This window comes from Clytia hemisphaerica, unplaced genomic scaffold (assembly GCF_902728285.1).
Source record: "Clytia hemisphaerica strain Z4C2 unplaced genomic scaffold, Clytia hemisphaerica genome assembly, whole genome shotgun sequence".
Lineage (NCBI taxonomy): Eukaryota > Metazoa > Cnidaria > Hydrozoa > Leptothecata > Clytiidae > Clytia > Clytia hemisphaerica.
In genome coordinates this window covers 110,995-124,591 of record NW_027104567.1, presented here as the reverse complement: position 1 = coordinate 124,591, position 13,597 = coordinate 110,995, and the positions used below count along the sequence as shown (strand labels likewise).

Below are 13,597 nucleotides of genomic sequence, written 5' to 3'. Positions count from 1 at the left end.
CTTCAATTTTGCTTGTATATTTACATAAATCGTACGAAGGCAAGTGACTGTGAATAAATCTGACCATGTTATACCTGAAAAATTACATACTTGTTATATGAAAAAAGTTTGCACCCAACGAATGCAATGCCGACAATGCAACAATGGGAATGGTTGATGAACTGATTTTAGCTAAAAATTTAAACATGGAGCAAAATTGACTGGTTAATGATTGAATTTCCCTTGGTGTTTTTATCTACAACAATGAATTAACTGCTGGTTGTTAGTGACAGTATAGTGAAAACTCGTTGCGGTTATAAATTTCAAATTTTAAAGCTGATAACCGGATCCGGAACCGCGTGCATTTAAAACGTGGAAAACTTTAGTTGTGAATTTAGAGATCTTTTGCCACATGTGTTTTAAATGTGGAAACTTTTGTCATGAACTTGGAGATTTTCTTACCGTCAACTGCTCCCCAACTTGGCACTTGGGACTATTTGACAAAACATGGGACGGCAATTTGGCCACCATTTCACCGAACCTCCAAAGTCAAAAGTCATTTAATTTGAGTTAATGAACGGCATATTAAAAGAAAACACGATTTCTCTTTCACACTGCGTAGGCTTTTATATCGAAATATGAAAAAAATCCGTAGTGGAATACACACGAGTGTCTAGATCGAAGATGAACAAATTAGTGACAAAATGATGGAGCGTTTGACGTCACTCGCGCGGCAAGTTACACACTTGTTATTTGTTAATCCCATCGGGCGATAGGCGGTTAGGCGGCGAGCGTTCTCTAATTCTCCAATCAAGTTATTGTGAAATGTTATGAAAGAAAGTATGATTGATAAACTTGGTGAAGTTATCAAAACAAATTTGTTGTCAAAGAGATTTAACAAGTGAGTGAAAATACAGGCCAGACCAATCGTCCCAAGTTAAAGCAGTTGACGGTATGTACATTTAAAACGTGGAAAATTTTGTGATAAATTTGGAGATTTTCTTACACGTGCATTCAAAATGTGGAAAACTTTTGTTGTGAACACAACATTTTCTTCCACATGCATTTAAAAAATGAAGAAAACTCAAGTGATTTCCTGGCATGACAATTTATTTTATTTTCTGAGATTTTTTTGGAAATTATGATTGTTTCCAAGTACTCTCGGGTACCTAATAGCCGTCCCCCCCGCTAATTAATTTTTCGAAAATTTTCCACCCAGGACATTCTTATTCCAACCCCCCCGCTTATTAATTTTTGGGAAAATGTTTTTGAAAGTTCTCTCTTTTGTCCTAATTCTGCTTTATTAGCCTCCTTTTCAAAAATTTTCCTCCCAGGACATTTTTATTCCAACCCCCCCGCTTATTAAGTTTTGAGATTTTTTCCAACCCCCCCGCTTATTCCAAACCCCCCGGCTATTAGGTACCCGAGAGTATGTGACATTTTTTGCTTTTGCTGTGACTATTTTTTGTAGCATGCTTTTGGAAATCATAAAATGGCTTCTGTTAGGGGAATTTTTTTCCTATCGATATTCTTTCAGATTATGAAATGTTTCCCAGTATATATATAAAAATGAGATTTTTTTTTTTTTTTTGCATTCTGTCGGAATTTATGAAATTGTTTCCCTGTTTTGAAAGATTTTTACTTTTTGGCACGTACATTATTTCAAAAAACTCCAAAAGTTAATTTTTACATTATTTTACAATATTTTATATATGAAAGTATAATACAAAATATTTCAGCCCATTTTAAAAATATATAAAATTTTCTTTGGTTTTCTTACTGTGAAATATTCTCCTTTTTGTCATTCTTTCATTTTAAATGTTTGCCCTTTTTGGCTAAATAATATTTATGGAAATCAGCCTAACGAAAATTAAAGTTCCAGCCAATTTGATTACTGCATTGTTGTTCTCAGTCGGGTTCAGCTTGAATATATTTCGTGAGAATTTTGAATAATATATAGTATCTTGTTGTCATGTATGTCAGTACTGTAATGTCACCATCATAATTGATCCGTAGCTTTGAACCTACAGTTATCTTATGAATAATTCTGTAAATACTGGCAATTACATAAATGGAATTTTGAAATTTTTAGGGACGATGTTATCTGAGATTTAAAGCACTTTGAAATCTTTTGAGGACATCGATTATTATTTTAACATTTGTAAAGGAAATATTTATCCGCATCTTTGCGGCTCTTGTTGCATTATTGAACGCATTTTTGGAAAGACCAAATGGTAAGCAAGCGGGCCGCACGTGATCGGTGATTGTTACAGGGCTGTCAAGTTCGATCAACAAATAGTCGTTGTCAAGGGTGTTATCATTGTATTGCGGGTGTCGAATGATCTGTTTAACGTTTCTTATCTGCTCCCCTTCTTCGTCCTGAGTAATTGTAAGGTCACCTAGAAATCAAACAATAAAGTCAATACGAATAACATAACTAACTTAAGTCTGTTCACGGTAAGTGTGCACTTTCATTAACCTATAACTTTTGAAGGAATTCTTCAATCTTTATAAATTTGGTATCGTTGGAGAGATGTTTGCAAGTAGAACAATTTGAAGTAAAAAGTTCTTTAAAAAAATTCAAAAAACGAAGATGAAAATGAAGAAGAAAAAAATGAAGATCTCGTAGAGAAGTGCTATAACTTTCATTTTCACTGGAAAGATTCTTTGATCTTAGGAGGTCAGCACTGTAAAAAAATTTTGCTAAAATATCTATTCAATATAAAGTTATGATACAAAGTTGATAAGTGATTGACCCAAAAAAACAGCAGAAAACAGCAGAAAACAGCGTTTTTAGACGTCAATTAGCTTATAACTTTGTTTGATATCTTTTGACTGAATGATAATTTTTGAGAATTTTTTTCACAGTGATGACGTTCGATGATCAAGGATTCACTTTAATGAAAATGATAGTTATAGCACTTTTTTACAAGATCTTCATTTTTTTCTTCTTCATTTTCATCTTCATTTTTAGAATTCTTTTAAAGATTTTTTTATTGCAAATTGTTCCACTAACTAATATCTTTCTAATGATACCAAATTTATAAAGATTTCTAATTAAATTCGAATAATTTAATATTTTATTACAGTGTAGATAGACCTTAAACTTGTTAAATTTTCCTTTTTGTTAGTATTGGTTCTTATTTTACGTGTTCATTTGTTAAAGTTTCTTTTTTTGTTGTTGAAATTGATATAAGTTAAAAAATATTCTGTCGTCGAATTACCCCACCCCCTCTTATTCGGACCCCCACCCCCCCCCCCCGTCTATTCGGGAGATAAGAGTAATTGTTTAGAAAAAAGCGGGTGACGTCTAGTTTAGTTATAGTATAGTCCGTCAACTATCATCTGAATGATGAAAAAAGTGTTACATTACTAGGCTTTACACGTACAATATATACAACAAGGCCAACGATAAATCTATTCTACCTTATCGGCCAATAGTTAGTCGGCCCTAAAGTGACTAAATTTTGGCTTGGTGACTAAAATTAGGGCCGACTAAGAATTTGGGCCGACTAAAATTTGGTCCGACTAAAAATTTAAAAATGACAAAACTTAATTATTAGTCGGCCCTTAGTGACTAAATTTTGACGAGGTGACTAAAATTAGGGCCGACTAATAATTAAGGCCGACTAATAATTAAGGCCAACTAATAATTAAGGCCGACTAAGTTTTGGCCGATAGGGCTTTTTACTATACCTAAAGTAGCGGTAAGTGAGTCTTTATCCGCAGCAGTGAAACAATGTGCAGCACTCAACACCCAGCGATCAGAGATAAGTGTGCCACCGCAATCGAGGTAATAACCCGTAGTTGCTAGTCTAGTCTAGAAAAAAGAAAAGGTAAAATTAAACATAGGGATAGTAATAACCTTTAGCCATTCAAATTTTTGATCTCTTATATAAGAGCCCCCACCCGCCATCACGCCAATATTTTGTTGCTAGTCTAGTCTAGAAAAAGAAAAGGTAAGTTTAAACACACTCTTGGGTACCTAATAGCCCGGGGGTTTGGAATAATCAGGGGGTTGGAAAAAATCTCAAAACTGGGGGGGGGGGGTTGGAATAAGAATGTCCTGGGTGGAAAATATTGAAAAATTAATTAGGGCTCCCCCCGGCTATTAGGTACCCGAGAGTAGGGATAGTAATAACCTCTAGCAAGTCAAATTTATGATTCAAATTTAATGAAATTTAAAGTTCTATCATATAAAGTACCAATCAAGCTAATCGAAATCTGGTGATTACATTTGTTCTTGTTTTGTCTGAAAACCACGTGTTTTAGGCGTTTCAGATGAGAAATAAGTAATCTCCCCGGGGGGAGGGGAACTCGATTTTGAAAACGACCGTACGTTCGTCCAAAAATCAGGTCTCTAAAATCGGACCCTTACACTGCAGGAAAAATTTGGCTGAAAATCGACCCTTATAGTGCAATTTTTCGAATTTTTTTGCCCTTTTCAGGGCAAAATGTTTTTTTCTCAAATTTTACACCCTTACAGTGCACTTTTTCCCTTGCTCACAAATCAACCCTTACAGTGCACTTTCCATAGTCCAAAAATCCTACCCTTAAGGGCCGCACGTCCGGTAGGTCACTTACCTGGAGTGTCCCCCCCCCCCGGGGTAATCTCCAAGAAGACTCCGAAGACTCAATAAGTACACTGGTGAAAATAATTTTCTTCTATCAAGTAAAAAAAACCTCAGAGAAGAATATATTTCTCTTCCGCGGAGCAAGAAAAATATTATTGATCAAGAAAACAAGAAAAACAATCTTAAGGGGGTAGTCATATGAGATTTACTCACATCTGGGAAAGCTTTGGAAGCCTATAATTTGAGTGAAAGCAACAATTTGATTCTGCGAACTGAAGCTTTCGAACAGTAAAACTTGTACACCGAAAAAAACTTTTCAAAATGATGGACTATAGACTTTGAATAAAGTTTGAAGAAAGGAACCAAACACATTCAATGATGTATCCATTATGAGTCTTAAATCCAGTGGAAATCTAGTCTTTGATGAATCATGGCACTCATGGCGCCAGAGGCGATCCTGGAAAATTGAGTAAAACTATGCACGATTGACGTTCAACCTGAAGACACGTTTCCCTAAGATCAACACTGAAATTCAACTGTAAATGATATAAACAGATTTGAGAGAGCTCAAGGCTGATATATTTTGTTGGCAATAGTCTTTTTGATGAGAAAATGCACTTTTATTGACTTAAAGCCATGTTTACGCATTGTACGCAGAATTGACGCAAAATACTTGGAGATTCCCCCGGAGCACGTGGAAGGCCATTTTTTTCAAAAAACTTGGACTATTTTAGTATTTCCAGTACCTTTTCAACATTAAAAGTTATGTGTCAATCCATTTTGGTCAACCACAGCAAAAATTTTGTAAAACGGTCTATGTATCGCAGGAAAATTTAGAAAAACCTCTATTTTCAACTTTCTGCGCCGTTTTCTCAAAACACGTTTTAGGGGGTTTTCGCGCACCTTGTCAGCCTTTTCTCAGGATTGAGAAAAGCTATTGACTTGAAATTTTCAGGGTAGTTTTCCATTATGGTAAGCCTCAGGATGAATGAAGCAGTTTTTCAAAAAAATCATTTTTTGACTGTTAAACTGAAAAAGTACAAATTTTAGGTTCCAGACCCCCTGGCTTGAAATTTGGAAAAATTTTTCCACTCATTCTGGAGACTTTCATAACACTAACCTTCACCAGAAAAAAATTTTTGAATAGCTTTCTTAGCTTTTCTTAAAAGGTTGACACAATATTTTTATAGCTTTTACCCCCTGGACGATATAACCCCCGTCTTTGCTATTTTTAGAATTTTTTTTTAATTTTTCATATTCTTTATAGTTGTGCTACAATTGTGGAAAGTTTCATTGAAAAATATTTACTACTTCACAAGATATAACAAAAAGTTTAAAAAATGACATTTCAAATTTCTCATATGACTACCCCCTTAAGAAAAAACTCTTAAATCATAAGAAAAAAAAACTCAAATTAAGAATCATTTTCTTAACTGGTGAAAATAATTTTCTTCTAAGAAGAATTGTATACTTCTCTCAAGAGAATTTTTCTCTTCTGCCCAGCAAGAATATAAGAAGGCTTTTCTTCAAGCGAGTAATTTTTTCTTGAATATTTAGTGCATTTTTCTTTTCGAAATTTTCTTCGGTAAAAAATTCTTTTCTACAATGCTTATTTGTCTTATTGTTGTCGAAACAACGGTAGCTGCTCATTTTAGTTCCAGGTCAATTCAATTAATATTATGAATTTCTGTTGTATTCTGTATTTGTATCTTTCACTTTAATTTTAATGTAACTGACTGAAATACTACATGATTTTAGTATAAATTGATTTAATATTTGGCAGCTCTACTCCACGTCATCAACAGTAATTGTTAAAATCGGTCAATTGATAGTTACAAAAAGCTTTCATCTCTTTAGCCTCGTCAATCTGAAAAACAATCAAAATGAGCATATTAAAATTTACTTGTTTTGGAACCTGGATTGACCTATGAGTAGAAACGAGAGCCACTAAAGCTAATACGATAGATATAAGCAGGAATTCTATAAACAAAGTAAAATTAATCAGATAAAAATACACCAAAGATTCGAAAGTGCATGGCAAAAGTAGTTTTTACCTACTTTGAATGTGGGTAACTTGTGGTAGCTTGGATGCTTTTTTTGCGTTATCTGTTCTATGATCGTCACGTTGTTTTCTGTCAGCTGCGTCCAGTTACCATCGGTTGTCCTGAAAAAAGGAAAAGAGAGAACGACAAAGAAACTTCGATTTTTGTAACCCTGATCTTAATTGAAGCAAGGACAAAAAATATACAAATATGTCTTACGTATTTTACAAACAACAAACAAATTTGACGAAACATGATGTTTTAAGTCATTCGAGTAAAAGGATAACCCGCCAGAAGGCTGACAAGCACAACAAAATTAGCACCCGCCATAAGGCTAGCAAGCACTGAATTAGATTTACTCAAATGGATAAAATTTCACGATCTTAATGGTAAAGGTTTTAGAGATTTTGGGGCATTGGAATGAAAGGTTAATCAATGAGACACAAGCACAACAAAATAAGCACCCGCCAGTAGGTTGGCAAACAATCAATAGCACTTATTAAACAAGAATAAAATAATAAACTGCTTAACTAGAATTACCTCTAGGGCTCTAGGGGAACAGATTTAAGATTTGGTCCCTAATATGTATACAAATTTTGAAATCATAAAGGAAAACTAAAAAAAAATATTCTTACCATTTTCAAAAGTCTTCCAATCACACCACATATAAAATTTTAAGAGAGAGATATTACGCTCGTATTACACTTTTTGTAAATTCACATTTGCTGGAGCCACGCTTGGCTAATTCAATTCAGATAAGAGCTTTTGTTCAAAAGCCACAATAGAAATAAAAAAATGTTTTAATTCCATTGTGAAGGCCTCAGGAATATTCTGAAGAAAAAATTACTTTCGATAACTTTTCAGAAGAACTTTTTTCTTGAGAAAAATTCCAAGAAAAAATTTCTTTAAAGAACTCAAGTTTTCTTCTCATAAAGAAATCTTTTCTTTGAGTTTTGATCTGAAAAATTTCAATAATATGCTAAGATTAATTAACTCGTACAAAGTTTTTCCCATAGATCAATAAGAATGTTTTTCTTTAGGAGAGAAATGGTATCTCAAACAAGAAAACCTTTCTCCACTAAGAAAAGTATTTTCACCAGTGTATGGTATAATATCAGGGATGGTCAAAGCAAATTCTTCAGAAAATGAGCTAGAATGCTAAGCAATTGCATCCCTGACCCAAAAATTGGAGCTGTTTATAAAAAAATGTGAATATTATTAAGAAATAAAAATTGAGTTTAACTTGTACTTTCATTGGCGCGGAGGAGCAAGAAATTGAGATTCGTATTTCATTATTTGGCATGATTCTAGGCTAACTACACACAGGAAATATTTTGAGTAAAATTGTCCCTTTTTATAAACAATAAATATTCTGATAGTTGCCTGCAACCTTTGTAGGGCGGGTGGGTTTAAAAAAATTTTCTGGCCAGAATTTGCACAGCTCCACTTACAGTAAAAAGGTTACTTAGGCACTCTGTTAATCCGAGGAGAATGAAAGCTAGGAGTTTGCCAAACCGTGGAAAGTGCCGAACGGCGCCCTCTGATATGGCGTGATTTGCTCAGATGCTGCTGACTGCGAGAATGTTGGGGCGAACGGACCGAAATCAAGTTAAAATATGATTTAACCTTTACATTTAAAAATCGAACTAAATTCCCTCTATTAAAGTGGCTTTCATTTCCCCTTCAAGAGATGCCTTTCTAGCGTTTCTAGCTCTTTGAGATTTAAACTCGATGTGTTTACTATTGTTAGATGAATGTATGGTCGTTAGCTGAATGTTGAAACAATGTTGTTTAGACCTAGTTCAGACGGTCCCAAGCTGGCACACAACGTTGTTTCAACGTTTTTATAACGTTCACAACGGCCATATAACGTTAGGTGAATGTTAAAACAACGTTGTGTGCCAGCTGGTTCCTTGCCTTCCCTTGTTTTTGATAAAAGTTGGTAGAAAAGACTGTCTAAAGATGCCTGACTATTACCATTGATTTTTGTCTCAAGAGTGCACGCAAAAACTTTTTAACTTACCATCCAGGGCCAGCGTCCAGCTTTTGAATCCACTCCGTTTACGATTCTTGGATTCTTCACAACAGTACCACAGTTTGGTACTGGATTGCCTGAAAAATAAGGTATCTTTCATTGCCGTAAATTGGTCTAATATCGACATCCCTCGTCTATTTCCGACACCCTTCTTTAGAGACAGGAATAATATAACAGCTTTAATGACTGATTGAAAGAGGACTATTCCTCTCTGACCACTAAGCAAAGAAAAACAAATTCAACCTTTCTATCAATTTCAGCTGATAAAAAGGGTGTCAGAATTAGAGGAGGGATGTCTACCAAGTTACGGTAGTCCAGAAGATCAGAGAAATTTATTCTTCACACACATCTGATTGATTATGGGCTTCAAGGAACTTTGCTGATGACGGTATTCAAACTAGCTCTCCTTTTTTACAGAAGTGTCAAACCTTTGAACCTCTTTTTCATGGAGGTCAATCAATAACCAGGGATATGTTATAGCAGAGCTGGATGAAGGACGAGAATTCCTTAGCGGATTGCTTCTTTGTCTTTTCTATTGTAAACTGTTGATAATAGAAATCCATCTCTGTCCCCTTGAGTGTTCTGTTTTTATAAGAAAAATGAAGCAGACAAAGTATTCATGCAGTAGGTTTGCACATATTTTGCTATGATGTTCCCGCTTTTCATCAAAATAATATTTGTAGAAGATACCCCAAAAGCTTCCTTGTAAATGAAATCTATTTTTATCAGCGTGTGTTATGAATTTGAGAAGCTTTCATGATTTCTTTTTAAAAATTTCGGATGTAAATATTTTGACAAATATTGTTTCAATTAACTTGAATTTTTTTCCATAATCAGACATACCGACTTGCTATCTGAAAATATCAGTTAGAAAGTGAGGCACCCCGCGGTGTAGCGCGGTATTTCAAATGAAAAAGTACTATCTATAATCTTACAGAAGAAATTTCTTATAACTTCATTAATGAAAATAATGTTTTTCATTTTTTTAAATTGTCATTCACCAATGTTTTACAGACCCTCTTGATAATTAAAAGTTTTTAATCGTGAACGATAAATGCAGTAGCAGAATCAATAGCTAAGAGGAAATCCAAATTTCACGAGTTTGTAATTATAAAAGTTAAATTTCATATCAAATTTTAATGTCAGGGACAGAGATAGAACAAGCCTTTTTTAAATGTGCGTTATCCAGCTCCGCTATAACATATCCCTGAATAAACCTGTCAAATGTATTGTTATAAAATTTAAATAGTTTGGCTCCGTAATATTCACTCCTAGGTATCTATTGGACAGAGGGGGTCATTAAATTTAAGTTTAGATTCACTTTTAAATTGACATTTGATTAGCGATGAAAATTAAGAAGAATCAATAATGTCATAAAGATTCTTTGGCAAAGGATTGGCTTGCTATTATTCGGAGTGTTTTTAAATATTTCCCGTTTTCCAAAAGGGAAATATTTATTAAAACGGGCTTTCTCCATAATTTCCCGTGTCAAAACGCCTTCCGTACGCCCTGACTGACGCCCGTTTTTAATTTCACAGCGAAAAATAGTGAGGTTAAGTATACCGGGATAATCACGACGACGGACGAAAAATGTAATAGGCTAGTGGAAATACAAAATTTGATTGGTTGAAACTCACTAGCCTGTTAAATTTTCGTTCGTCGTCGTGATTTTACCAATTTACTTAACCTCACTAATGCACCCAGTGAAGTATAAGTAATGTATCATGATTCGAGTCGACTGAAAAACTATATATATAATATATGCTACAAGTTCCTTACGGATTCTCAAGCCCGGTTATAATAAAACTATTACATGTTAGTAGCAGACCCGACTGGCAATTGTTATGTAGCAGGTTGAAACATGAGTTTTTGCTAGAAAGATGCAGTTTGTTTTCACCAAGTTAAATCTTTAAAATAAATCAAACTGTGTGGGTTTCTTTACTTCCAAACAACCTACCAATAGTTTTGGAACACTCCATAATAAAGGAAGATGGTTGTTCTTGTGGATTGACTTTCTGGTTACCCCATATAAACACGATGTGACATGAAAGTGAAGAGACATGATTTGTTGGTTATTGTTTGATTTCTTGACTTTTATATCTCATGGCAAATGGGATAGCAAATGACTTTTCATGTATTGATTGGCTCTACTGTCTACATATGATACCTCTAACTTTGAACACCTCCAGAATGTTGAAAAAAGCATTTTATGAGATAAGTTTCGATTGTAATTTTCATGGAAATTTTTAAGCGACAGATTTGACTTGGCGTCAGTTTTGTTTGGTTGATAAATTTTTAGCTTCACCATGACCGTCGGATGATTTTCAATAAACTTTTGTTGTTATACACAGTCACTCTTACACATGATGACTCCAGCCATGATTGGTATCAGACAGTCAGAATGTTGGAAATAAAATATTTTACAAGAAATTGTTGATAGAAATTATATTGACTTATTTTTACAATTTTGGTGGTGTGGGTTTTGTTGGTTGATAATGTTTACACTGTGGGATCCTGTTACGGTATATTGATTGTTGTTTGTTGGAATACACCGTTTAACAGTCTCGCCATCTCCACAGTAGAGGTGGTAGGTAAAAATGCTCACTTTAGTACTGTGGCTGGAAGGTTAGAGAAATGTAAACATTGCCATTTTTTTCCTTCCTTTAAAGAGAATGTTTTAGATGTTTTGAACATGATATTAATGACAATTTTATGTATCTCTCCTGAAAATTTCACAAAAATTCATCAAGAGGAAAAGAAGTTATGATAAATGATTAAAAGGAGTTCTTTACCTACCATTTCTCTGCTGGGTTTTCTTATGAGAACTGGATGTTTACCTACCATTTTTTACGGGGGAGAGTGAAGTTTCTTGTGGTTGCCAAAATCAAAACAATAGAAAATTGTTCATACGCGTGTGCAACCGACACCTGTTAAACGCCCGGGGGGGCGGGGGGGTACTACCCTTGTAGACCGACGGGGGTTGCTCCGCTGAGGTTCGAAAAGTGGACCCTACGTGGCACTCTAAATTTGCGAAAAAAGTGACCCTGAATGTGACTGAAATTCCAAAATGTTCTCAAATTTTCTACTTTTTCCCCAAATTTTCCAAAAATAGGCACCCTACGAGGGACTGATTTTTCTATTTTGGTGTTTTTGCGACCCTACCTTGGACTCGTGTAGGTTAAAAAAGGAACCCTGACCAGCGGAGCATCCCCGTAACCCATTTTGCCCTAGTACCCCCGGGGTTAAACGGTGTATTAATTACCAAAAAAAAGAGAACCTTTTTTTGATAAATATTTCTTCAATACTTTATTTTTTTCATGAACCGTGTGGATGGTTGACATCTTTCTCTAGTCTAGTCTTGTAAACCAATGCAGTGTCTGTTTTCAAATCTTGAATCCTCTATACCTACTGAATTTTTAAAATATGCATGATACAGTAATTATGCATGGCTGTATCATTGTTATGTTGGAGTACATAATTATTCAATATGGCTGCCTCTTTAAAAAAAGGTCTACTGTTTACAAGCTATTTAAATGCTTTAAAACTTTGAGCCACTTTTTTTTTCTTTGTTGCTATTAAAGATAGATTTTTACTTTGTCGTAATGTAAATTTATTGTAAAGTTTTAGTTTTTGAGTTTAGTTCATCTGCAGTAGTATTTTTTCAGTAATCCTTAAATCTTGTGAATAAAGTAACATTTAACCAGACTTATTGCCCTCATTATATTCAAATTTGTATTTTTTTTAGGACTGATAAGTCCATATTTTTAAACACCAAATCAAAGCAAACAACATGCCAGTTCTTTCTGGACAAATATATATGTATACTTTATTATGTGTGCTTTTTTATATATGTCAATAATGACCTTAATTTTTAAGGAAATATTTAGTCGCAATTTTGCGATTCTTGTTTAGATCTTTAAAGTCTCACTGAGGGTCACTTTTGGTACCTTAACAATGGCTCTATTGTTTGAGAATTATGCTAAGCATAATGCGAGCCTGGAACAGGGACAGACACTTGCTTATAAAAAAACATGTAAGGCACTTAAGTGGGTTTAGTTTCCGTTAAATAAAGTTTCAAACTATTTTTGGGATCTGACGAATCTTTTGAAGCCAAAGGAGGCGTCATCTTGAGGTACCAAGCGACATTTTTTTGCTAGCGGTTTTAAAAACTATCTTTAACCCTTCTTTAATGTTCAAAAGTTTAAAATCTTTAATAAAAAATTCTCAAAAAAGGTCACAAAAGTCTTTGGGGTCTCATTTGCTTAAGGGTTTCTCTGAGTTGATCTTGATGCCAAAAAATCGGACGGCACTCCTTGATTGTCGAGAATACTTGATAGATTATAGATTTCATTTATTTCCTTACTAAAAACTCAACTCATTCAGTAGCGTTCTCAGGGTGTCGTAAAATATTTGTAGAAGAGCACAATTTTGTTACGAAGTAATTATCTTTTAATGTAATGGATAGATAAATACTTTGTAATAAAAATGTGCTCTCCTACACAAATTTTCCGACACCCATGAGAACGCCGGCTAATGACAGCTTTTAGAAGAATCATGATTTCTTACCATGTACAGCGAGTGCCAAAGAAAGGATGGTGAAGCAGTTGAAGAACATGGTACCACTATCTTTCCTTCCCAATGATATATTGCCAGTGATCGAACAAGTTAAGTAAACCCTACTTCAACTTGTGGGTGTAAATAAATGAAAGACATTTTCAATGAAGCTTATATAGGGGAAGAAATGGATCATCACACGTGATCATCCTGCTCAAATCCTATTGGCTAATATGTTTATACTTGAATGTTATTGGTTCATTTAATCAATACTTGAATCTCATTGGGTCGTTTTCAAAGAAGAAACTGCTTTAATTGCTCATAGTTAAGAACGTGATTAAAATATGTAATTAAATTCGCTGATAAACCCTCTCACAGAATTCCACAGAGACAAACGATTTTTATCATGGCTT

General features: G+C 34.4%; 1 protein-coding gene and 1 long non-coding RNA gene across 3 annotated transcripts; both read right to left on the bottom strand.

Annotated features, from left to right (window-relative positions):
* Positions 1-1,732: 1,732 nt before the first annotated feature.
* On the bottom strand, positions 1,733-13,254 carry LOC136823410 (prostasin-like). The gene is made up of 4 exons (XM_067079596.1): positions 13,197-13,254; positions 8,619-8,707; positions 3,676-3,799; positions 1,733-2,378 (listed from the first exon to the last, which is right to left on the bottom strand). Exons 1-4 carry the CDS (start codon positions 13,243-13,245, stop codon positions 2,080-2,082), a joined length of 561 nt encoding a protein of 186 aa, XP_066935697.1. The 5' UTR covers positions 13,246-13,254; the 3' UTR covers positions 1,733-2,079.
* Positions 6,238-7,266, bottom strand: LOC136823411 (uncharacterized). 2 transcript variants are annotated; one of them, XR_010849020.1, is made up of 3 exons: positions 7,231-7,266; positions 6,612-6,717; positions 6,238-6,420 (listed from the first exon to the last, which is right to left on the bottom strand). It is a non-coding gene; the product is annotated as an uncharacterized lncRNA (long non-coding RNA). The 2 variants fall into 2 exon arrangements; XR_010849019.1 differs by lacking the exon at positions 7,231-7,266 and having other exon boundaries at positions 6,612-7,224.
* Positions 13,255-13,597: the final 343 nt, after the last annotated feature.

Excerpts from the sequence above, each read along its gene's own strand:
- LOC136823410 (XM_067079596.1), bottom strand. The coding sequence starts at position 13,245 with ATGTTCTTCAACTGCTTCACCATCCTTTCTTTGGCACTCGCTGTACAT. Across the intron at positions 8,708-13,196 it reads TTTGGCACTCGCTGTACATG|GCAATCCAGTACCAAACTGT; the intron begins GTAAGAAATCAT and ends CTTATTTTTCAG. Across the intron at positions 3,800-8,618 it reads CTGGACGCTGGCCCTGGATG|ACTAGACTAGCAACTACGGG; the intron begins GTAAGTTAAAAA and ends TCTTTTTTCTAG.